The sequence below is a fragment of the Pan troglodytes genome, chromosome 15, assembly GCF_028858775.2.
Source record: "Pan troglodytes isolate AG18354 chromosome 15, NHGRI_mPanTro3-v2.0_pri, whole genome shotgun sequence".
Taxonomy (NCBI): Eukaryota; Metazoa; Chordata; class Mammalia; order Primates; family Hominidae; genus Pan; species Pan troglodytes.
In genome coordinates, this window is record NC_072413.2 from 89271639 (window position 1) to 89295198 (window position 23560).

Below are 23560 nucleotides of genomic sequence, written 5' to 3' on the forward strand. Positions count from 1 at the left end.
AGCATCCTCTGGATGTGTATGGGGCAGGTGTGGGGGGTGGGAATACAAAGAGGCCTCGCTTTGGAGGGGGAGGATGGTGAGCTGTGTTGGGCATGTTGAATTTGAGGTGCGTTTGGGACGTGCAAGTTGGAAATCCAGATCTGGGGTTTTGGAGGAGAGGTGGGGACTGGAGATACAAGTTTGGGCCTTCTGGGAATAGGTGGTAATTAAAGTTGTGGGTATGCCTGGGCTTGATGAAGTATGATCAGGGGGCTGGGTGTGCCTTGAGGGGAGCCTGTAGAGAGGACCTAGTCTGCAAAGGGCTGGGTATGGGTATAGAGCACCTTCGACATAAGTAACTCCATCTTAGAAAAAGACTCCATCTTACATTTAATATGGCACTTCGCCAACAGGGACCGCATGTCTTACCTGATCAATAAAGTCTCATCCAACCAGATAAGGACATAAACAAGCACACTCTCCACTATCAGTCCTCACCAGAAGACTCTGTGACTATAAAAGGAGCAAGACTTCAGCAGCTTGAAACGGCCGTCTCAACTGACACCATCTTGCTCTCACTTGTGATCAGCACCCAGCATCTCCCACCGAAGGCTCTGCCCACATCAGTGACTCTGCTATTTACAACAGCCAAGATGCGGAAGCAACCAAAGTGTCCATCAACAGATGAATGAAGAAAATGTGGCATATATACACAACGGAGAACTACTCAGCCATAAAAAAGAATGAGATGCTGTCATCTGCAACATGGATGGAACTACAGCTCATTATGTTAAGTGAAATAAGCCAGGCACAGAAAGAGAAACTTCACCTGTCCTTACTTATTTGAGGGAGCTAACAATGAAAACAACTAAACTCATGGAGGTTGAGAGTAGAAGGATGGTTACCAGAGGCTGGGCAGGGTAATGGGGTGGGAGGGGAGTGAGGATGGTTAATGGGAACAAACATATAGTTAGATACAATAAGACCTAGTATTTGATAGCACAAGAGGATGACTACAGTCAAAAATAAGTTATTGTACATGTAAAAATAAGTAAAAGAGGCCGGGCGTGGTGGCTCACGCCTGTAATCCTAGCACTTTGGGAGGCCGAGGTGGGCAGATCACCTGAAGTCAGGAGTTTGAGACCATCCTGGCCAACATGGTGAAACCCCGTCTCTACTAAAAATACAAAAATTAGCCGGGCGTGGTGGTGGGCACCTGTAATCCCAGCTACTCAGGAGGCTGAGGCAGGAGAATCGCTTGAACCCAGGAGGTGGAGGATGCAGTGAGCTGAGACTGTGCCATTGCACTCCAGCCTGGGCAACAAAAGCGAAACTCTGTCTCAAAAAAAAAAAAAAAAAAAAAGAAAGAAAGAAAGAAGGAAAGAAACGAAACAGCATCAATAAAAGTCTGACCTTGTGGAAAGACACACATGTGTGGACCTGGTTATGCCTGACCTTGCGCTGCTCGCAAGTGTGGCCAATGTGGAGGGGAGTGTTATAAATAGGAAGGTCCCTGAGTCAGGGCACCTCCTGAGAAGTGACGAGGGCTGAGAAGTTGCCTCTGGATTAGCGACCTTGGCAGGAGCTCTCCCGCGGGACCAATGGGACCAAAAGCCGGCTGGAGTGGATGGAAGAGTAGGGGGAGAGCCTGAGGCAGCGGGACCAGTCGGCGGGAGGGTATGAACTAGGGCAGAGACAGCTGGCAGAGGGGAGCGGCCCAGATTCCCACCCCACCCTCAGGTCCAGGATGTGACATGTGAAATGTGGGATGTGAGGAAAGGAGGGGTCCAGCTCGAATCTCAGGCTCCTGAGGCTGCAGAGATGGTCCTGGGAACAGGGGAGCTGGGTTGATGAGGGCAGCAGTCCCGGCCTGAAGGTCAGGAGACGCTGGGCTGGAGGTCACCTCCACAAGCACTCCCTTTGTAGGGAGGGTGGGGTCAGGCCTGCAGGGGGAATGCACGACAGGAGAGTGGTGGAGGCAGAATCCAGGGCTCTGCCCGCAGCCCTGATGTCCCCGGGAGGGATGAATGAAGGGACGAAGGAGCAGGCAGCACAGAGCTGTCCCAGAGGGACAAAGAAGCGTGCAGCAGAGGCTAAGGGTGCCAAGAAGTGCCTGGCCAGCTGTCAAGTATTGCAAAGGCCACACAGGATGAAGACTGCGGGTGGCCACCGCTCAGTCTGGCTCAAAACAGCATGGATGGCAGTTTCTGTGGAGTGGCCAGATACAAGGACAGATTGCAGAGCCTCGGGGAGAATGGGCAAGGAGGCGAGAGGAGAGAGCCAAAAAATAGGCTTGGTGAGAAGGAAGGAGACACTGAGGCAGCAGCTGGACAGAAAAACATCAGAAGAACCTTGGTCGGGTGTGGCCATTTTCATGCCTCCTCCTTCCCTCTCTTCCTCCCCCCACCATGCATCCGATTTCAGTATCTTCGGCCCCTAAGGTCCAAATTCCAGATCCAGCATTTACTGGTTGAGTAGCCTTGGGAAAATCCTAAGGAGCCCCTTCAGGCTGAGCTCCTGTCACCACGTGAGATGAACGCCATAGCAAAATGGGATTCTTCAATTATTTTTGAGACGGGGTCTTGCTGTGTCGCCCAGGCTGGAGTGCAGAGGCACAAGTCCTGGTTCACTGCAGCCTCGGCTGCTGGGGCTCAAGTGATCCTCCCGCCTCAGCCTCCCTAGTGGCTGGGACTACAGGTGCACACCACCACACCCTGCTATTTTATTTTATTTTTTTGAGACAGGGCCTCACTCTGTCTCCCAGGCTAGAGTGCAGTGGCACCATCACTGCTCACTGCAGCCTCAACATCCCTGGGCTTAAGAGATCCTCTGTCTTCAGCCTCCCGAGTAGCTGGGACTGCAGGTATACACCACCACGCCTGGCTAATTTTTCTATCTTTTGTAGACAATGTCTTGCTATGTTGCCCAGACTGGTCTCCAGCCCATTGCATGCCCCCTGTGGTGGTGGTGACCCATTAGAAAAACAAATAAAATAGGATTCAATTGATGCCAACTTAAACACACCTGGGGAGGGGTGGAAAGCTGTCACCTTACAGGAAATCTTTGTCCTTCACATCTGTCTCTGGTTGCATGTGTAACAGCTTCCCCCACCTAGTGGCAAGGAAAGTGGTGGATTCCAACTGTGGAGGAAGGGTCCCCGGCGTGCAGGGGGAGGGGTGCAGAGGGAGGGGTGAAGGGGCGCAGAGGGAGGGGCACAGAGGTAAGGATGCAGAGGGAGGGGTGCAGAGGGAGGGGTGGAGGGGCGCAGAGGGAGGGGTGTAGCGGGAGCGGTGCAGAGGGGGGGTGGAGGGGCGCAGAGGGAGGGGTGTAGCGGGAGCGGTGCAGAGGGGGGGTGGAGGGGCGCAGAGGGCGGGTGGAGGGGCGCAGAGGGAGGGGTGCAGAGGGAGGGGTGGAGGGGCACAGAGGGAGGGGTGGAGGGGCACAGAGGGAGTGGTGCAGGGGCACAGAGGGAGGGGAGCAGAGGGAGGGGTGCATAAGGAGGGGCGCAGGGAGCCCCAAGTCCCCAGGGGCCCACCCGATGTTAACAATGTGCAGTGAGGAAAGCCAGAACGCACTTCGGTTCCATTCCATTTTATTACAATCCTGTCCTTGAGTTGCAGAACGAATGGCTATTTAATACACAACCCCAAACACTCCTAAAATGGATCTTGTTAACATTCAAAAGTCTCCCATTTCTTTCTCAGTATATTAAATCAAAAGGAAAAAAAAATCTTAAAAAAAAATCAATAGATTTAGTTCACCCCAGGAAAAGCACCTTTACAACAGGAAACTAAATTGTCAGGAATCTGACCAAAGACACAAAGCAGCAGATAAGATTCCCGACAGAAGAGAGTGACTCCCACTGGAACATAAATAGATCCCCCCAAAGTATACATATTTCACATGAGTGTGTACATATACATGTCATATATTAAAAAAAATTGGTTTCTATACCCAAAAAGTTATTCAGAAATAAATCAACACCCCGAGACTGGGGATGTCGGGTGCCGCAGCCAGGTTACACATCGAGCTTGCACCTCGCTCTGTGCGGGTGACCCCTCCTCGGTGCACTGTGCACACTGGCCTGGAGGGGGCTGGATGGGGGCCTCTTTCCTGCCCCCCAATCCCCAGGCCTGGCAGATCCAGTGTTTGCAGAAAAGTGAGCCAGGGAAATCTAGGAAGGCAGGTGCCTGTGTGGTCCCCAAACCCCCTGGTGCAGAGCTCAGGAGCCAGCTGGAGGCTGGGGGCAAATGGCCAAGGCCACCGCCAGCTGCCCTGCAGGCTGCCCTGGGTCCTGGGGTAAAGGGAAGTGCTTGGGACCCCAGGAATGGAACAGCAGCACTCTCACTTTTTAACAGCAGGCCTGACTCGGGGGTCTGCCAGGCCCTGGAGACCTTTGTAGTATCGCCAGTCTGGGCTTCTCCTGGGATCCAGTGGCCTTTGGGAGAGGGAGTGGGCTTTTTGACCCGCCAGGCCTGAGCCTCGTGAGCCTGTTGTGTGAGTGTGTGTGTGCTTAACGGAGCTCAACACATTGCAAATGAGTGTTCTACTGGGACATACTGGAGTAGTGTCTGCTTTGGGGGAAGTCAGTTTGTCATTGCATCCTAATTGGTCCCCATGCTGACGTGGATTTGTTCCAAAGATATCAGCTGCTGGAAGCGGCAGACACAGAAAACACGTTACACACCTGGAAGCGTAATCCTCTTGGGGCTTGGCACAGTGTTTCCATTCACAGAACAAACAGCAGAAATGCGTGGGAACCCCTTTCCTCATTCCAAACCCTCTCCTGGCACCGCAGGCAAGCAAGAGAAAAGGCCGTGAGAGTCGGAAGGCGCGTCAGTAGTTTTCAGGTTTGCGAGCTCAACCACGAGACAGTCACACGCAGCCGTACTCATACCACACGGTCTGCGGATCCCCACCGGGCTCCGGGGAGGCCGGACTGCTCTTTGAGATGCTCCCTCGACTGCAGTCCTCCAGGGCCCGGCCGGGGTGGGGAGCCAAATCGGGAGACCGACCTGGGCTCTTGGCCGGGAGCCCCTCACTGCAGCCCTGCCCCGGGACCCCGTCTCCCTCTGAGAGGCTGAGCCCTGCCCGGACAGGGGTGATGGTGGCCACCTCCCCTGAGCGTGGGGGCGCCTTGGGCTTGGTCCTGGCAGCCGGGGCTGCAGCAGGTGAGAAGTGCGGGAGCTGGGAGTTGCTGCCACTGCCAGCAGCAGCAGCACCAGCACCTGCAGTGGCAATGGCGGGGGCTGTGGCAGACTGATGCAGGGGGGCCAGCCTCTCCTCCTTTGGGGGAGCCAGGGAGAAGCGCCTCGTGTCCAGCGGCCGGCTGCGGGGACCTGGGCCCTGACAGGAGCTGCCAGCCTTTCCCACAAGTGGGGTCCGCTCCCGGGCCAGGCTGTGGGAGCTGGGGGGTGCGGGGCTTTGCAGGGTGTGGCTGCCTGTCTCTCTGCCCCCTAAGGCCTCAGGAGCCCCCAGCTTCTGAGGGGACTCCTGTTTGCAGGCCTCTGGCCCGCTGGCCCGGAGAAGGTCAGCTGAGGCCAGGCTGAAGGCCCGGCTCAAGGAGGCACTGCGGCTGGCAGGTGCATGGGAAGCTGGGGGCACCGGAGCCTGCCGGGGTCTGCCCAGAGACAGGCTCTGGGGAGGCTGGGCCTGTCTCGGGGCCATGCTGGGTGGGGCCTCGGCCTCAGTCAGTCTGAAGTTTGGCTTTACGTACTGCCCGGGCTTCAGCGGCTTCCCCTCCGAGGTGGGGGCGGCCATTTTGACGGTGGGGGCCACAAAGTTGGTGGGCATCTTGGCCCCTTCTTTCTTGGCAGGTGGTCCTGGTTGGCCTCCGATGGCTGGGGGATCGCTGGCCTTTCGGAAGTAGTCACTCAGCAGGTCATCCCGGCAACTGGGAGTGTCCTACGGAGAAGAGAGTGAAGGTTGGAGGTGGGCATGAGGGTTGGGTGGGTCCTCGGAGCCTCCTCCTGCGCAGGACGCCCCCGAGCAGCCCACGTGGCTGGGACTGCAGTTCCTGCCTGCCTTTTCCGAGGCACATGTGCCACCTCCACCACACACACCAGCCCTGGGCAGGATGGTGAGGGTGGCTGAGGCAGCATGGGACCACCAGGAAAGAACCCCAGATTCCCCCCAGGCAACCCCCTAACTTTACAGATAAGGAAACAGACCCAGAGAGGGAAATGACTTCCTACAAAGTGAGTAAGTTTCCCAGAAACCTCGACTATAGCCGACTGCTTCGGTCTGTCTGGTTTCCACCAAGCACAGCAGGAACTAGAACGCTGGCGGATGTGAGCAGGGCCTTCCTTCCCCGGTCACCCCGGGACATCATAAGGACTTCACCTTGCACCACTGAGAGCAAGAGGAACAAGAGCAGCTCTTGAAACGCCGGAACCTTCACTGCCACTCAGACCTCTCTCTGGGCCCGAGAAAGAGAAGAGAGAGGCAGAATGGGGATGGGAGGGGGCGGGGGACAGAGAGGTACAAATGGGGTCCGCGAGGGTCCAGAAGGGGGAATGGTGGGGCTGCACAGGGAAATAAAGACACCAGGAAGTCCCAGCCGCCACACTGTCCCTGCGAAGCTGCTGCCCGGGCTGTGCTTCCCCTGCCCAGGGAGCAGGTGTCATTTGCCACCACCTTGGGAATAGGCAGAACCACGGAGGCAAGGGTCTATGGCCCCGCTCAGGAACTGCAGCCTTCTGCAAGCCTAGCTTCTCCTGAGGCTGACATGGATGAAGAGGAAGAGAAGTGAGTTCATGGGGGATGAGAGGCCGGCAGGTGTCAGCCTGAAGGCGGGTTGGTAGCTCAGGAGCCATCTGCACCTGCCAGCAACTCCTGTCCCACACAAACATCTGGACATGGTGCCACTGGACAGAGATGCATCTGCTGTTTTATGCTAGTTTGACGCTACACATCTTGGGTGGGCGTCCAGTAAGACCCGTGATATCCACAGGTACCTTTCATCACCTGTGGGGCCATGTGCTGTTCTGGGAACCACACGTATAACTGCAAAGAAACTCATTTAATTCTCAAAATGACCTTGCAAGGTTGTTGAAAGGCTGTGTCAAGGTAAAAGAAACAGGTCACGGAGGTTTGGCAGGCCATGCGTCCAGAGAGGCAGACCCAGATGAAAGCCTGTGGCTGCCTGACTCTAGAGCTGCTTTCCACTCCACCAGGCTCCTCCCTGCACACCTCAGAGCCTTTGATACCCACCCTTCCTGGCCACGCAGGGAGCCCCATCTTGTGACACGCCCTCCCTGCATCATCGACGCCCAGAGAGTGGGGGCGCGGTGGGCATACGGTTGTCATTTCCCTGGGATGGGAAGCCCCTGTATACATTAGGGGCCTTGTGTGTCAGGGGTACCAGGAGGGAAGTCAGGTGTGTCAGGGGTAGGGGGTTAAATATCCCAGGCAGACAGAGGGGGCTGGCTCGCTGCATGCCAGACATCAGCTTTCAACAGAAACTGCTACAGCCAGACTGTTTTGGTCTCATTTAAGCTAAAAATGGAAAGGTAACAGTACAGGGCATAGGGAATGGGGACTGTGAAGACCAGTCTGAGCTGAGCAGGGAGGGGCCCCACTCCTTGCTCAGGACCTGCCTGCCAGATCTCCAAAGGGAAAGGAAAGCATCATAAGGGGCATATAACAAAAAAAGACTGAGAAGGAAAGCCTTCCAGCTGTAGGCGCCCCCAATTTCTGGAGTGTTCTTGTTCAGTCCATTAGACCAGCAGTTCTTTTTTTTTTTTTTGGAGACAGAGTCTCACTGTGTTGCCCAGGCTGGAGTGCAGTGGCACAATCTCGGTTCACTGCAACCTGAGCCTCTCAGGTTCAAGAGATTCTCCTGCCTCAACCTCCCGAGTAGCTGGAATCACAGGCACCCACCACCATGACCCGGTTCATTTTTGTATCTTTAGTAGAGATGGGGTTTCACTATGTTGGCCAGGCTGGTCTCGAACGCCTGACCTCAAGTGATCCACCAACCTCAGCCTCCCAAAGTGCTGGAATGACAGGCATGAGCCACCGCTTGGCCTAGACCAGTGGTTCTTAAACCATGGTGCCGACCCAGCCGCAAGACCATTATCTGGAATTTATAAAGATGCAAATTCTCAGCGAGCCCAACCTCAGACCCATTGATTCAGAAACTCAGGGGATGGGTTCTGCGGTCTGGCAAGGCCCCCGGACGATTCAAACGCACGCCTGAGTTTGAGAACCACAACATTAGACCACTAACTTCTCGAGGGCAGGCCCTCCTTTGTTTTTCTCCAGCTTTGGCTTCTCCAGCTCCTTGCACAGAGTAAGTGCTTGGGAAAGAGAAATGTTTAAATGAAGGAAGGCCAGGGCCATGTTTTATATTTCTCTCGTGTCAACTGCAAGGCTGGGCACAGCACATGCAGGCAAAGAAAACCTGCTGATGAACTGGTTTGCTTTGCTTTCCAAGAGCAGGCACCATGCATACTGCTAAACATAAGACTGCAGGTGGCTCAATAAATATCTACCAAACACACACTTTCTTTTCTGTGTCACTGTGCCCTAGTAATGCAGGTCACAGGGTTTACCAGAGAGCTAGACAAAGTCCAAATGTGTTTCTTTAAGGGGAATGAGATGGAAAGACTGAAAAAGACTGAAGTTTTAAGAATCCTCAAAAGGGCTCAATTGCAGACAGTGAACTTCACTCACTCAGTAACCCAACAGCTCACGTGACAAAACTCAGCGCACTTTAAAGACGTTATGTGCAGCTTCAAAAAAGCTAAACGAAGACCTACAGAGGTGGCAGGAGGTTGTCAACAGGCAGCGTTTAGGGTGAAGAGCTGCAGAGCTGGGGCCAAATCCAGCTAGCCGCCTGTTTTTGTATATCCTGTGAGAATAGTTGCTACATTTTTATTTTATTTTTTCTTGAGACAGAGTCTCGCTCTGTCGCTCAAGACGGAGTGCAGTGGTGCAATCTCAGCTTACTGCAACCTCCGCCTCCCGGTTTCAAATGATTCTCCTGCCTCAGCCTCCCGAGTAGTTGGGGTTAAAGGCGCCTGCCACAAGGCCCGGCTAATTTTTGTATTTTTTGTAGAGACAAGTGTCTCTACAACTCTACTTATCTTTTGTAGAGACGGGTGTATTTTTTGTAGAGATGGTGGCCAGGCTGGTCTCAAACTCCTGGACTCAGGTGATCTGCCCACCTTGGCCTCCCAAAGGCTGGGATTACAGGCGTGAGCCACTGCATCTGGCCAGTTGCTACATTTTTAATTGGTCAAAAAGAAATTTTGTAAAAACGTATTTCACATCATGCGAAAATCATATGAAATTCAAATGTCAGTGTCCATAAGTAAAGCTTTATCGGATGTCAGCCATGTCCATCTATTGACATAGGATCAAGTGTTTGCTTTCTCGAATGTGGCAGAATTGAGTAGCTACAACAGAGACTGTGAAACCCAGAAAGCCTAAAATCATTCCTCTCTGGCCCTTTCAAGGTCCTTGAAAGTTTGCCAATCCCTGCTGGAGAAAATGCAGGGTAAGCGGGTACTCAGAGCTCTGCCATGAAACCCAGTGTGAGATCCTAGCCCTGTAAGTCAGGTGCTGGCCACGCACCCTTGGTGCGGGCCACAAGCTCTGCCAGCTCACTTCCCAGACCCAGGGGAGAGCAGCCTCCAGGGTCGGGGCTGGCGGCTGGCTTGCGGTGACTTGTCAGCTAGTGCTCTAGTCAGCCTCTCATGTCCAAGCCAGTCCTGTGCCTAGGCCACGCCACCCCCACCCCATCCTTTCTGCAGCTATGATCTTGAGCCAGGAAGAGACAGAGAGGGAAGAGAGACGGGCCAAGTCCGTGTCCGGATCACTCACATGGGTGGGGGAGCTGCGGTTGCTCTCCTCCAGAAACTCCTCCAAGGTGACCATCTCACTGCTGGGGGAGGCCGAGCAGGGCCGCACTCCGACGTAGGGAGGGGCTGTGCCCCTCTTCTGGGCACCCTCCTGTGGGAGAGGCCCGTTCCGAGGCAAGGGGTACTCGTGGCGGCCGAGGGCGTTGCGTCCCGGTGTGCTGGCTTCCCGGGGCAAAGTGGCCAGGTCCCTGCTGGGGATCAGGTCTTCGCTGCTGAAGCTCTCAGACCGGCCATGGAGCTGCTCGGAGGAGCCTGGGTGTCAGGGCAGGAGACAGAGGACCCTCATCAGTCTTGGCAGCCCTCTGGTGGCTTCTAGAGGCTTCGTGCTGCCTTTGCCCACTTCAAACTATCAGAGTAAATCCCTTGCCCGAAAACCCAGGGCTTATTCCCACCAGGCTGAAAGTCTGGACTCCTTTTGAATTTCACTTTGGCTTTAAAAACAAAATACTTTTGAGATAAAAGTGGAAAGCTTCTGCTGAAGTTTAAGTTATTACTGGCTGTAAGGCACTGCCCTTGTCAGCGCTCGCTCATGCACGTATTCAAAGCTTATTCAGCACCTGCTATGTGCTAGGGGCTAAATGTACAGGGAAGGTTCATGAAGAAAGACCCCATTCTGTCCCTAACACAAACCATACATGTTCCGAGAATCAAAATCCTCCACATTTGTTCTGTGGCCACAGTAGAATGGAACTAGTGTTACTCTCCCCATTCTTCAGATGAAGTAAATGAGACTCGGGACCTGTGACATGCCTGCATTCTCAGTGCTGCTCGGGGGAGAAGGGAGCTGAACCCCAACCCATTCTAACTCCCAGCCTGTGCCTGAAACTGTACTGTGTGGCCTCTGAATGCGTCAGAATGCATTTGAAACCCCTAGTCATGTATTTTAAAAATTATAGTAATATGACCCCAGAGCCAAACCACCAAATACACTTTTTTTTTTTTTTTTTTTTTCTGAGATAGGGTCTCACTTCTGTTTTTCAGGCTGGAATGCAGTAGCATGATCACAGCCCACTACAGCCTTGACCTCCCAGGCTCGAGCGAGCCTCCCGCCTCAGCCTCCTGAGTAGCTGGGACCACAGGCATGTGCCACCACGCCTAGCTAATTTTTTATTTTTTTAGAGATGGGGTTTTGCCATGTTTCCCAGGCTGGTTTCTAACTCCTGGGCTCAAGCGATCCACCTGCTTGGGCCTCCCAAAGTGCTGATTATAGGCGTGAGCCACTGTGCCTGGCCCAAATCAATTTTTAAAAGTACACAGAAGCACAAGACTTACCTTTTAGGTTAAGAGGTGAGCTGTTGCTGGATGTGTTTCTACTGCTCTCTAAGCTACTTGGCCGCGACACTGAAAGGAAATGGCAGTGTTAAAATTAAAAAGCCAATGACCAGGTATATCCCAGATGAGCCATCTGAGAAAAACGATGCAGCAAAACAATCCTGTGCCAAAGCTAAGCCCAACGCCCTCAGGAAGGAGGAGCTCTGGGACTCCCTCTGTGCTCCAGTGAGGAAGCCTCACTTCACCAACCGAGTGCTGGGCACAGCACAAGCAGCCATCAACAGATGATAACTCTGCTTATCTACATTTATGAGGCCTGGGGCTGCAGCTTCAAACAACTTCACAAAGGAAATCTCACACAGAACGCCAGTATAGAGGGCAGACCAAAAAAAGGCTGTGCTGGGTGAACCAGAGGTTGAGGTTGCGGGGGGCCCTCCTCTATTACTGCACAGAGCTTTCTGGAACACGTGGACAGCCGAGGCCACGGGAAGAGAGATGAGGGCCGTTCAGGGCCATGTGTGCGCACATGTAAGGGCATGCACCTGTAACCAGGGAGGTGTCACGTCAGGGGACCCACAGGGAGCAGGTGCCAGGGGCCTGGGAAGGAAGGGGGCACTCCCTTCTCCTGGACATTTGCTATTCTTCAGCTTGTGTCATTTGCCTCAAATTTACATCTGCCCCAAAGGAAAAAAATCAAGGTTTATGGTGCTGAGGGCACCTGCCCACCTGGCCACAATAGGTGCTTGCCTGAGTGTGGCTCTGCCATGCCACCCCACTGCAGACTTTCAGGAAGGCTGGCACCATTCCCTACAGAGGGCAGGCCATCCCTTCCAGGGCCTGCACACCTCTCCTGGGCCACTCCTCCAGCGGCCCTATCTCGAGAGCAAACATGTCTACGCTGCTGTGCTATGAACCCCCGCGGCAGGGACGGCATTTCAGTTGTCCCTGCCACCCCCAGCACCCAGCAGGTGCTGAGCTGAGCCACCTCAGGAGCCTGCAGAAGAGACACCTGGGGTTCCTGCTCACTGTGCCACCAAGGCAAGTTCACTCAGGTTTCCTGGGTCCACAGGGCACCTGGTTCCAAGGGCTGAGGTGCTCTGCAAACAGCAGATGTCCAGAAAACATCTGCTAGCAAACATGTTTGAAACTGAGCCAAAAACATACTTGGTGATAGCGAATAGCCTAAAAACAGAATCGGTCCCCTCCCTGAGCAGTGAAAATGTGAAATAAACAAATGCACATCTCTCTTTAAAAAATAAGTAAATTTCAGTATAAGGAAACCGTGATAGCGATCAACGGCCCAAAAGCACCATTGTTTATTCAAGTACTGCAATGCAAATCCTTTTCCCTTCTTTTTCCTAAGAGAAGCTAGAGGAAACAGAACATTTATGAAAAAAGTTCCTATGGTTAGCTGACTGACCGCAAATCTGGCTGCTCAGGGAGATGCACCCAGCACACGAGGCAGATTTCTTCTGTTGGATTAGCCTCCACTTAGTGTAAAGATGTAAGACTCCCATTCGTTCAATTGTTTCATTACAGTTCTTTACTCAAGTAGAAGACTGTAAGAATGTCAACATCATCAAGCTTTTTAGACCATGGATAGGGGTAGGAGGTGATGCCAGCTCCTACACTTACTGAGCCTTTCAGAAGTAAACTGAAATCGATGTAAACTTCAAGGGGTCTTTTTAGGATTATTTTCTCACCCTTCTAGGGTTGCTTTTCAAAAATTAAACTAAAGCAGCTTTTGATTTTTGAGAAGGCAGGTACTGTTTACTGTCTCCCTTCTGCAGAAATTTATAACATGCTCGAATCCAATGACAAGTGCTTCTAACAATTTCCAAGACTAAATATGCCTCAGAGCTACTATGGGCAACTGCAGCCAAGTGAGGACAGCAAGGGACCTTCTTGAAATGAACGCTCCCCACCTGGGCCACCGGAACTTCCTGGCCAGCCTGGAAGGGTGCTTGAAGGCATGAAGAGGAGAGGTCGGTGCTTCCAGAACTGTGATGCTTGGGAGGTAGCGAATTCCCCACCACTGGAGGTATGTAAGTAGAAGCTACACGCTCAGCCCCCTGGGGAGGGGAAGGAAGAATGGGTCCCCCATTTCCACCTTCATTTGGTGTTGGACTCCCGTACAGGACTCAGCTTAAAGGAAAGGTACCGTGGATAAAAACCAGTCTGGAAACCCAGGCTGGAGGTCACAGCACCCTCCCTACTCACCGTACTGCCTGTGGTTGGGGACCTCAAACTCCAGGGATGGCTCACAGAGGTTGTCATCTGAGTTATAGCCTAAGGTGAAAATAAGGCTAGTGAGTCACGGTTACGGAACATGCCTCATCCACAGGGAACCCCGCCACCTCGCCTGGCACCCGGATCCCAGTAGTTCCAGCTCTTGGGGATGAGGGAATGGCATGCAGATGCTGCCTTTGGGACCTGCCTCTCCTACCCCTCCACCGTTTCTCCTGCTGGGACAACCCTGACACTCCCGATTCCCATCCCCTTTAAATCACACTTCCACCTCTGCTGTGGCTGGAACGTGTGGACTAAAGGCGTGTTCTGGCCTAAGGATGATATAAAAAGAGCTGAATATTGAGTATCCTGGGGAGTCCTTTCCAGTCTCAGAGGCCAGCCCTGAGAGCAATTCGCTTTCAGCAGTCAAGTTGTCTTCAGGTGGTAGGAGGAAGAAGGAAGAAAAAGAGGCAAAATCAGAATCTACTCCTTGAGGGGAGAGGCTGAATTCCTGGGGAATAACCCTTGCACTAACAGCTCCTGACCAGAAACAGACCTGGAATCCATTGGCCATCAAGCATTTGGCCTTTCCCTGAGGACTGGAAAATGCCCCACGCCTCAAAATCCTGCTAGTTTCTACCTGAGAGCAGACCCTGGGTCCCCTCCAAAATGACAACAGGGTCTCCATTTTGGAGATGGTGACATGCCCACCTGCAACAGATATCTGGAGTGGGAGGGTCCCTTGAGGTCAGGACCCTATCTCTGTAGCTCTGTTGTTCAGACTCAAGGTTCTACATGCCCATGGCTTCAAGAGTCAGGTGAGTGGGTTTATTTATGCAAATTAACCCCTTCTTGCTCTCTCAGACTTCCAACACCCCAAAGGCAATCACTTTCAACTCCTTCAGCTGTTTCTTTGGATATTTTCCTATCTCTTAAATTATAAGGGGAATGCCCTTTTCCATTTTAAGCATTATCTCTTCCTTTCTCTCTGCATATTTTAAATTTCCAAATGCTTCTCCCTTCCCTGTTGCTCTTTTATAGCATCCTGTTCTTGTTTCTTGGGTGCAATCATTTCTCTTATCTCTGATTTGAGTGTCACCCGGCAAGATCTGACTGAGCCATTCTGCTGGGACTCTCTCAGGCTAATGAGATTACTCAAAGAATATTTTAATCTCATGCCTAAAGATGTGAACTCCTGGCACGCTGGAGACAGGGAGTTCCTAAATCCTTCACTGAACCCATTTGTTTTCAATACAGGACACCTGCCTCAACTGTGTCAGTGAACTTCCAGTTCAGAGACGCTATCCTTTCTTGGCCAGGTGTAGTGGCTCAACACCTGTAATTCCAGCACTTTAGGGGGCCAAGGCAAGAGCATTGCTTGAGGCCAGGAGGTTGAGACCAGCCTGGGCAACATGATGAGACCACATCTCTACAAAAACTTTAAAATACACACACTAATTTAAAATATATAATTTATCTTCTCTCGAGAAAAAAACCCCAAACTTGTACCAAGGTAGGGCAATGGCAGTTGCCTGATTTTAGCCCAAACTCTGGTTCTCAGCCCACCTTCACCTCCCTTCTGGAGCTATTTGGTGCCTTCACTTCCTGAATGCCGGTGGTGGCAGTGGGTTCTGAGGCCCCATTGCAGTTGGGCCTCTGAAGGGCTTCCTGCCCAAAGTCCTTGGCTGGTAAGCACAGCTGCATCTGTGCCACCAAAGCCTGTCAGCAGCCTCACCCCTCTGCTCACCACCTGTCAGACTGAGAGGGAGAGCAACCTCTCTGATTTCTGAGACCCTGGGGTCTTCAGGAAGGACACTAGGCCCGACGCTCATGGCTCTGGAAGGGCCTGCGACTCACCTTTGGTGCGGCCTGGGTGCCGGGCGATGGGGGTGGAGTTGGAAGGGGCTGTAGTGGTGGCTGAAGTTGAGCAGGTCCGGGAGCCCAGCTCCGAGGGCCAGGACCTCATGGCCAGATCGGTGGAGGCATCTGTGCGGTCAAGGCTGCCTCTGTGTGGGGAGCCTCGCTTTGGTTTTAGATCCCCAGGGCCTGAGGCAGAAGAGGACATTGAGAAATGAGGCTGCCAAGTCCTGTACCCAGGCTGGGAAACCACACCATGGCCTAGAAGCAGGGCAGCAGGGCACGAGGACCACAGAGACAAAAGCGGGGCTGCCACAGCTCTCGGGCTGCAACTTAAATGGGGCCTGGCGGGGCAGGTGGGGGCAAGAGGGCTTGGCTTCAGGTGGTGTCAGAGGCCCCATGAGGATGGCTCTGGCTTTAATGCTGGGGTCATACTGCCAGCCCTGAGAGGCTGGGAGGAGACAAAGGGAGCCCCTGAGGGGATAAACTGTTGGTAAAAGTCACACATATTCACTCTAGGACACATCTCCTGTGTAACTGTCCAGAACTCCAATCCCTGATTTCCAAGGATCCAAGCCTGTAGCTGAGGATCCAAAGGTCCTGCTAACTGGACTCACTAAGGACTTCAAATAGAAGTTTATTGCTAACCTCACAATATTCTGTTTTTTCAAAAAGGGAAGCCTTAATCTCTGCATGGTGAGACGAACTGCAAGAAAATTTTTACCTTGTGTCTTGTGCTTTTCTGAAATCTCTAACTTTTCTACCATGAACATAAACTCTGGTCAAAATTAAATAAAAACATATAAAATCATAAAAGAAAAACAGCCCATAAAACCAACTACCCCACAGGAAAGAGGATAGGCTCTCCCAACACAAGATAAAAATGAACATGGCTGGCATTCCTAAGAGCTGACAAAGCACTTTGCAGAGCGTCCCACTCCGTGTGCAGAGCCAGGACTCACTGTTGCAGTTCGGCTTCTCCACCCATCAAGCCGTCTGCCCTCCCAGCCACTCAAAGTCTGGGCTCACTGTGCAGTTTTAAGTGCCCAGAGCTGATGATTTGAAATCAAGGGGAAATTTGGATTTTGAAAGATAACCTTGATGAGAAGCAAGATTCAAGTCTGCCTGAATCGGGACAGGTGGAATGAATCGGGACAGGTGGAATGAATCGGGACAGGTCATCCTACAGGTGAAGCTAAAATGAGGATCCATAGGGGAGGCAGAGATGAGTGAACAGTTAGCATGAGCAGCGAACAGAGAAAGCACAATTCCAACAGCATGCGCGGAAGGCAGGTCTGGAGGACCCGGCACCACGGCAGCCCAGGGTTCCCAGAGCGAGGCTCATGAGATGAAGTCAGTGGCACATTAACCGACTCTCATATTTTAGTAGTTATGTGTTTATTCTTATGATTACCTTGTTTTTATGATGATATGTGTGTTTTCCACTTACAGGACTGATACTAATCTTTCCTTTTAATACATTTAACTACAAACTGTGAATCAATGTAAGGGAAAACATGCAGGTAATCATATTTTTGTAGGTAATCATAGACGGTATCAGGATATGACAAAAATAACGGAGGTGGTACAGGGATGGCTAGAGACAGGAAATGCTCCACAGGTAATGGCCTAGCTGGCCGGCTGGCATTTTCCCTTGCTCGAGGCATGATTTGTGCGCTGATGTTCTTTCTGTCTCCTGCTGTTTTAACTTCAGCATCCAAGATGTCATAAAACCACAGCACAGTCATAAAACTTCACTCTGGGCTGAACTCTGTCTGGGCAAAATCAATCCAATTAGTCAAAATGCCTGAATGGAGCAATCAATCCTTCAAAACAGAACACATTTTATAAGGGCCTTACCGGAAAAGGCCCACAACTCAGTGCTCTGACAAAGGAAGAGGAGAAAAGGGCAGCAGTTTTAAATTTAGCTGCTTAAAAATAAGTCTTAAAAAAACGCCTCACTTGACAGAGGCTGTACATTTTAGGAAGTGCAGCAACCACCCGCCAGTGCTGCTTGACACACGGGCAAAACATAAGCTCGCAGGTGCAAGAGACGGGAGCGGGGCACGGCCACTTGACTTACTTAGTACGGACATCCTGGCCCAAGGACATGTGCACGTATATCCTGAGGCTCCCCCTAAAACTGTGTTGTGCTGAAGAAATGGTCCAGGGAGTGTGACAACTCATCTTCTATTTTGAAATCAGAATCCACGCTGGCTACTTTAAGCTTGAAATTGGGGGCAGGAGGAGGGGTCCGCTATCGGCCATCTGGCCTTTTAGATGCTGGCTTTTTTTGTTTGAATTTCGGAAATGAAGGAGGGTACACAATGCAGACACATGATAAAGGAAAGGGATTAGAAATCTCCAATGTCGGAGAAAGAGAGAGGCTCGTTAGGAGAGGATGGGATGTCGGAGGAAGACCAGAACCGCAGGCGTTTAGAGAGAGCTGGGTGGGTCGTTGGAGACTTGTCTTTGTCCTTGTTTTTGCTTTTCAAAAAGGCACTCTTTTTGCGCGGAGGTGCTAAATTGTTATCAATCGGATAACCCAAAGGAGGAAGGAAAAAGAAAACACAAATAAATGAAATGAACAATAATGACAAATGAATTGAAATTAGCTAAATGTACTTAAGAAATCAGAATCCCGTCTTGCCCAGGAAAGATAAAAACAGTACACAGTACTCAAGACCAGAATCAGGGCTCAGTAATCATCTGTGCTCTGACTCAATTAATTTAAAGGCACCTGAACGCCAACAATTTATTTCCTCAGCGTGTGAGGAGAATTACATACTGCCCAAGGAGCCAATGGTCTAGATGATTTTTCAGTTTCAGTGTGCCAAATTATTAAACACGAATGCTTATTAATTTAGGGCCCAACTTCTCTTACTCATCCATTTTAATGATGGGGTCCCTAACAGCTCAGCTCACACAATCCTCCCGTTCCCACTCAAAGACCTTGGGAACACTCAATGATCCGTTTCAGGGCGCTGTAATCAAATACTCTACCTGAAGTATTCACTAATGATTTTGTATCTCTAAAATAATCTTTCGGCAGGATGAGTTTTAAAATAATTTAAATACCTCCTTTGCATACTAAAAAAAACCCTTCAACCCAAGAATCATGATTTCCTTTTAGATCTTCTATATACATCCTCCACTCCAATCCTCCACTCCTTAGCCTTTAGTGTCTTAACAAAGCAGACAATTGGGCTAACTTCCTAAACTGTCTTATAGTAACATTAATCGACCTAACCAATTTCTGATGTAGGATTAAAGTTGATACCAGGATTTCCATTATTTCTTCCTCCACAGCACCACCTGGTGGCCACAGTGGCTCACACCACAGAATAAGGGACCAACTTATTCAAGGCTGGTGTCCTTGTGGCCAGTTCAGGGCTAGGCTCTTGTTCGGCATCTTCAGGGACCCAGAGAGCTTTAACTGGAGGCAGTCCATGCAGTTAAGTGCATGCAGTTAAGAGCTCAGGCTCCGGAGTGCGGCCGACCTGCATTTGGGTCCCACTTACCCAAAGCAAGTGTTTCACACTGCTGAGCCTCACTTTCTCACTTCTACACAGGGGAGGCCACGTCCACCTGCCTCGATAGGGTCGTTAGGATTCAATGAGATGCATAAAGCACATAAAGTAGTTAGAGGGTGCTGGGCCCAGAGGGAGCACCCAAGACATGGTGGCTGCTAGTGAACATGATCATGGTTACAGACCTGCTTGCTCACGGATCACTTTGGACCAGTCAAGCATTTTTTTCTCTGAAAGTTTTCCTAACTCAGACTGATTATAGTTAATTAATTCCACTTAAAGAGTAATACAAGCTGAGATGACAAATGTCCAAAAATTAAACAGGAGCCAATATAAAAACCTGAGGCAACAGAACCCCTCTAGCTTAACAAAAGTTAAGCTTCTCATTTACTTGCATGTGAGGCCTCTAATTTTTTTCTTTCTCACCCTGTCTTACGATGCTGACTCTGTCTAATCTTATCCCCATAAAGAATGACAGTGTGTTAGTCCCTGAACAATGTGCGTGAACATTATTTTTGTTAGAGATGGGGTGTCACTCTGTCACCCAGGCTGGAGTACAGTGGTATGACCATAGCTCGCTGCAGCCACGACCTCCTGGGCTCAAGTCTACTGAGCAGCTGAGACTACAGGTACGTGCCACCACACCTGGCTAAATAAAAATATATATATTGGTAGAGATGGGGGTTTCCCTGTGTTGCCCAGGCTAGTCCCAAACTCCTGGCCTCAAGTGATCCTCCTGTCTTGGCCCCTCAAAGTGCTGGGATTATAGGCATGAGCCACTGAACCAAGTCTTTTTCTTTTTCTTTTTTTTTTTTTTTGCATCTGAAGGGGACACAACAGGTACTTGTGAATGTGCCCCCTGAAAGGCTTGTGCACACACCACACTCAGAGGGTAGCCTGTCGCTGGTCTTCAGTGTTATATCCTCCGCCTCCAAGACCCCATGGGTCTCAGGCATAGGCTGGGTCTTCAGCAAGTCCTAGTGTGCTTTGTAAAAATTTAAATGACTTGGGATGCAGGCCTGGGATAAATAATCTCCCCAAAATGATATTTAAAGGTAAAGCTGAAATTTTAACAATGTGTAAGGTAAATGCTGTGTCTAATCGATTCTAAGACACCTTTAACGTCTTGGAAATTAGGAGGCAATTTCAGTGATGTCTCAGTCACCACTGGCCAGGTGGCCACGGTGACACAACTGACATGGTCATAACCAACTCATCTTGGTCCTATTTTCCTTTTACGTGTGTGTACAAAAATCGAATTCTTATTTAGAAAAGCTCAACAAGAGCGTAAGAAAAATTCGAAGTGGTGGCCCTGTACCATTTGATTGCCTCGTGGTATATAAAGTAACTGTGCAGCTTTCACGGCTCTGAGAGTTGATGAAATACAGCACACATGATGAGAAATCCTGTTCTTGTTTCAGAACATCTGGCAAACTCCAAAGGACAGCCCTTAGGGAAAAGGCACAGTGTGTCCTATGGCTGGTGGGACACAAGGCCAGATCAGGCTGAAGAAGTCCTAACCCACCTTTCAAAGTGGTAACAGATAAACCACCCAAGGCTTTCGGGAGGTCTTATATACATGGAGAACGTGTTGAGTGCACCTGGGATCTCCCTGCACAAAGCAGCTTACTACAAATCTGGCACATACGAGGCAGCCCAAAATAAGCTATGTCACTTGTCTCTATGGTACCTGCACGAATGTCAGCTTTGGATATTGAGATATCTGCTCGGCTACATGATGAATGATACTTTTCGTTCTAAAACAACAAAAGTGGCTGGGCGTGGCGGCTCACGCCTGTAATCCCAACAGTTTGGGAGGCTGAGGCGGGTGGATCACTTGAGGTTAGGAGTTCGAGACCAGCCTGGCCAACATGGTGAAACCCCGTCTCTACTAAAAATACAAAAAATTAGCCAGGCGTGGTGGTGGGCGCCTATAATCCCAGCTACGTAGGAGGCTGAGGCAGGAGAATCACTTGAACCCGGGAGGCAGAGATTGCAGTGAGCTGAGATCACTGCACTCCAGCCTGGGCAACAAGAGTGAAACTCCATCTCAAAAAAATTAAAATAAAATATAAAATAAAGTAACAAAAGCATTATGGGACAAAACGGTTGCCACGCTGAATTTCTACTTGGCTCGTAACACATCTAAGCAGAAGGCGCACATGCAGTCACCCACCCCTGGCACGTTCCTGCACACGTGTGCACAGCCACCGGTGCGGGACCCTTCGGGACACCCCCTTCCTCACCCGACCACGGCCAGGACGGCCGCCCCTACCTTTCCCCGCAGACCCGTTGTGGGCGTCGCGCTCTTCTGCACAGTTGGAGCCCAGTGGGGGGGTGTCGGGGTTCTCGGCCTGTGATCTGAGCAGCTGAGAGGCCGCCGGCGAGGCGGGGTCTGAGGACTCCAGCTGCCAGGGAGGGCTGTCCACGGTGGATTTTAAGCGTTCCCTCGAACCCTCTTTCTTTGGTTTGATGAGTTTGACTAAGGCTTTGGCTCCAATCCAGTGGTTCTTCCTGGTTAGAAGTAGATGTTTAGGACATAGCCAGCCCTCCCACACACCCCCAGTGGGTCCCTGGTTCCCTAACATGGGCTGGGATGTTCTTCCCCAGTCTGGGAAGCTCGGCCACTCACGTGGGGTTCAGGACAATGACACTCATGACCATGGTAATCATATCTGGGGCTCAGGAGCTAGAACTTAATTCTCAGTTTGGCACAGGGCTGGGGATGGTAGAGGCATGTGCATTGTGACAGAAATCCACTCTAGTCTCCCAGGATGAAGGAAGTGATGCCGTGCTTAATTTAGTTGGCAATTTTTCTGTCAAAAAGCCATTTCCATGAATCTCATTTTCTGCTAAAGTTAATAATCAGTGAAATAAGCTGGCATTCCCTTGACTCCTCCCTGGCACTGAGTAATCTGGGTGAGGTGGAGAGGGCAGAGGAGAGCAGGCTGTTTGATTAAAAATCAGTGCATTTAAAGAGTAAGCAATAACATCACAGCGAGCTGGACACCGAGGGCATCCTGGTGTGACATGAAGAGAACCCTGCCTGGGCTCTCACCCCGTCTCTGAAACTAAACAGCACCTATTTATATTATCACTCCAGTTTCTCATCTTGGCTTCAATTTCTGTGTCAAACAGAAGATTCAGACTGAGGTTCTGGGCCAGGCATGGTGGCTCACGCCTGTAACCCCAGCACTTTGGGAGGCTGAGGTGGGTGGATCAACTTGAGGTCAGGAGTTCGAGACCAGCCTGGCCAACATGGTGAAACCCCATCTCTACTAAAAATACAAAAATTAGCTGGGCGTGGTGGCACATGCCTGTAATCCCAGCTACTCGGGAGGGTGAGGCAGGAGGATGGCTTCAACCTGGGAAGCGGAGGTTGCAGTGAGCTGAGACTGTGCCATTGCACTCCAACCTGGATGTCACAGCGAGACTCCGTCTCAAAACAAAACAAAACAATAAGCACACACACAAAAACCAAACCAAAACAAAACAATAAGCACACACACAAAAACCAAAAACAGACTGAGGTTCGGAAATTCTGTGGTTCTGGATTCCCAGAGAGACCTCAAGGGATTTGCAGTGATTTTGACTTCAAGGCTGGGCCAGGACAATCCGAAGGGACAATTCCTGGGGCTTAGGCCGTGGACAAGGGGCAGCACTGCTAGGGTGGGCCAGCCCCACTTGGGGAGAGCTGCTGCTCTCTGGGGAAGAGACATGTCCATGAAGCCACCCTGAGGTTCTGTGAATCCAGAAAAATCTGCATAAGGTCAAAAGGTTCCCACATTTGAAGACCATGGGGGCTGGGCCAAGTGTGCTGCCCAAGCATCCTCTCCAAAACAGGAACATGGGTGTCCAGGTCACGTTTAATCCTGAGACGAAAACCTGACAAGGCAGCCCCGCCATCCTGCTTGAGTGACTCCAGGACCACGGATGCTCTGCCCCCTTAAAAAAGGCTCATAGCTAAATGAAGCCTGTGTCTCATTGGGGTCACCAGACATTGGCCACCCCTCACAGGACAAGCTCGAGTACAGAGGCAGGCTGGAAGGATTCTGAACTCTCTGATGTGGGAGGCATCTGTGCACAGGTATCCTCCACACAGTGGACGGTGCGGGGCCTGCCCTAGATGGCTGCTTTCACCCTGTGCACAGAAAAGGAAGCTTTTAAGTTCTGTCTTTATGTCACTACACTTAAATCAACTCACTTCTTTGGAGGAGGATCATAGAACTTGTATTGATCCATGATTTTTTCTTCCAGCTTTTCCTTATGTCTTCGTAAGGCATTTAATTTGTCTCTGTGAATACAGGAGAAAGAAAACCTATCAATCCAGTTTTAAATCAAACAAGTGGATTTACTCATCGGCCCAGCCTGGAACCTGGTGTACCCAGGGCTGGTATTTTTCCAGGATTGAGATGAGGGTGCTCATCACCGTCATGGTCACTGAGTTTGGAATACGGGAATGGAGGCATGCGCCGTGGGTTCAGGGAGCTCTACGACCCTGAGATTTACTGAAGCCCCTGGGACTCAGCTGTGAGCGAGCTCAAGGCAGCAAACTTCTAACAATCTGAAAACTCACGCTCGGAAGACCCAAGGATTCTCCTTCCAGGTTGTTCAAGACGTGAGATGCTCCTGGGGTCAGGCAGAACCTACCCCGCAGTGGTGAGGGGGCGGGGTTCAGGGGGTACATATTAACAACACCTGGGCAGTGAGGTTGAACAAGTCAGCTCAGCAAAGTCAGATGCATGACTCAGGCCCATTCCCACTCAGAAGCAAACTGAGAAGCTTTCAGGGGCCAGAAAGAGAAGTTAATGAGCACAGCAGGGCTGG

The 23560-nt window shown here is 51.1% G+C and overlaps 1 protein-coding gene across 8 annotated transcripts in view; it reads right to left on the bottom strand.

Moving 5' to 3' along the window:
* Window positions 1-3554: 3554 nt before the first annotated feature.
* The window catches only part of CCDC88C (coiled-coil domain containing 88C), a 146721-nt gene continuing 126715 nt past the window's right edge, over window positions 3555-23560 (bottom strand). For 5 of the 8 annotated variants that reach the window (XM_016926600.4, XM_063793074.1, XM_063793072.1 and 2 more), the window contains 7 exons: window positions 22938-23027; window positions 21009-21247; window positions 15204-15392; window positions 13338-13406; window positions 11118-11186; window positions 9808-10097; window positions 3555-5883 (listed from right to left, as the gene is read on the bottom strand). In XM_016926600.4, the coding sequence (XP_016782089.4) occupies window positions 4855-5883; window positions 9808-10097; window positions 11118-11186; window positions 13338-13406; window positions 15204-15392; window positions 21009-21247; window positions 22938-23027 (1975 nt within the window). In that variant the 3' untranslated portion in view covers window positions 3555-4854. Of the gene's footprint in view, window positions 5884-9807; window positions 10098-11117; window positions 11187-12537; window positions 12677-13051; window positions 13190-13337; window positions 13407-15203; window positions 15393-17548; window positions 17725-21008; window positions 21248-22937; window positions 23028-23560 lie in introns of those variants that run through there. The other 3 variants (XR_008538943.2, XM_054665791.2, XM_016926607.4) reach the window with 3 other exon arrangements.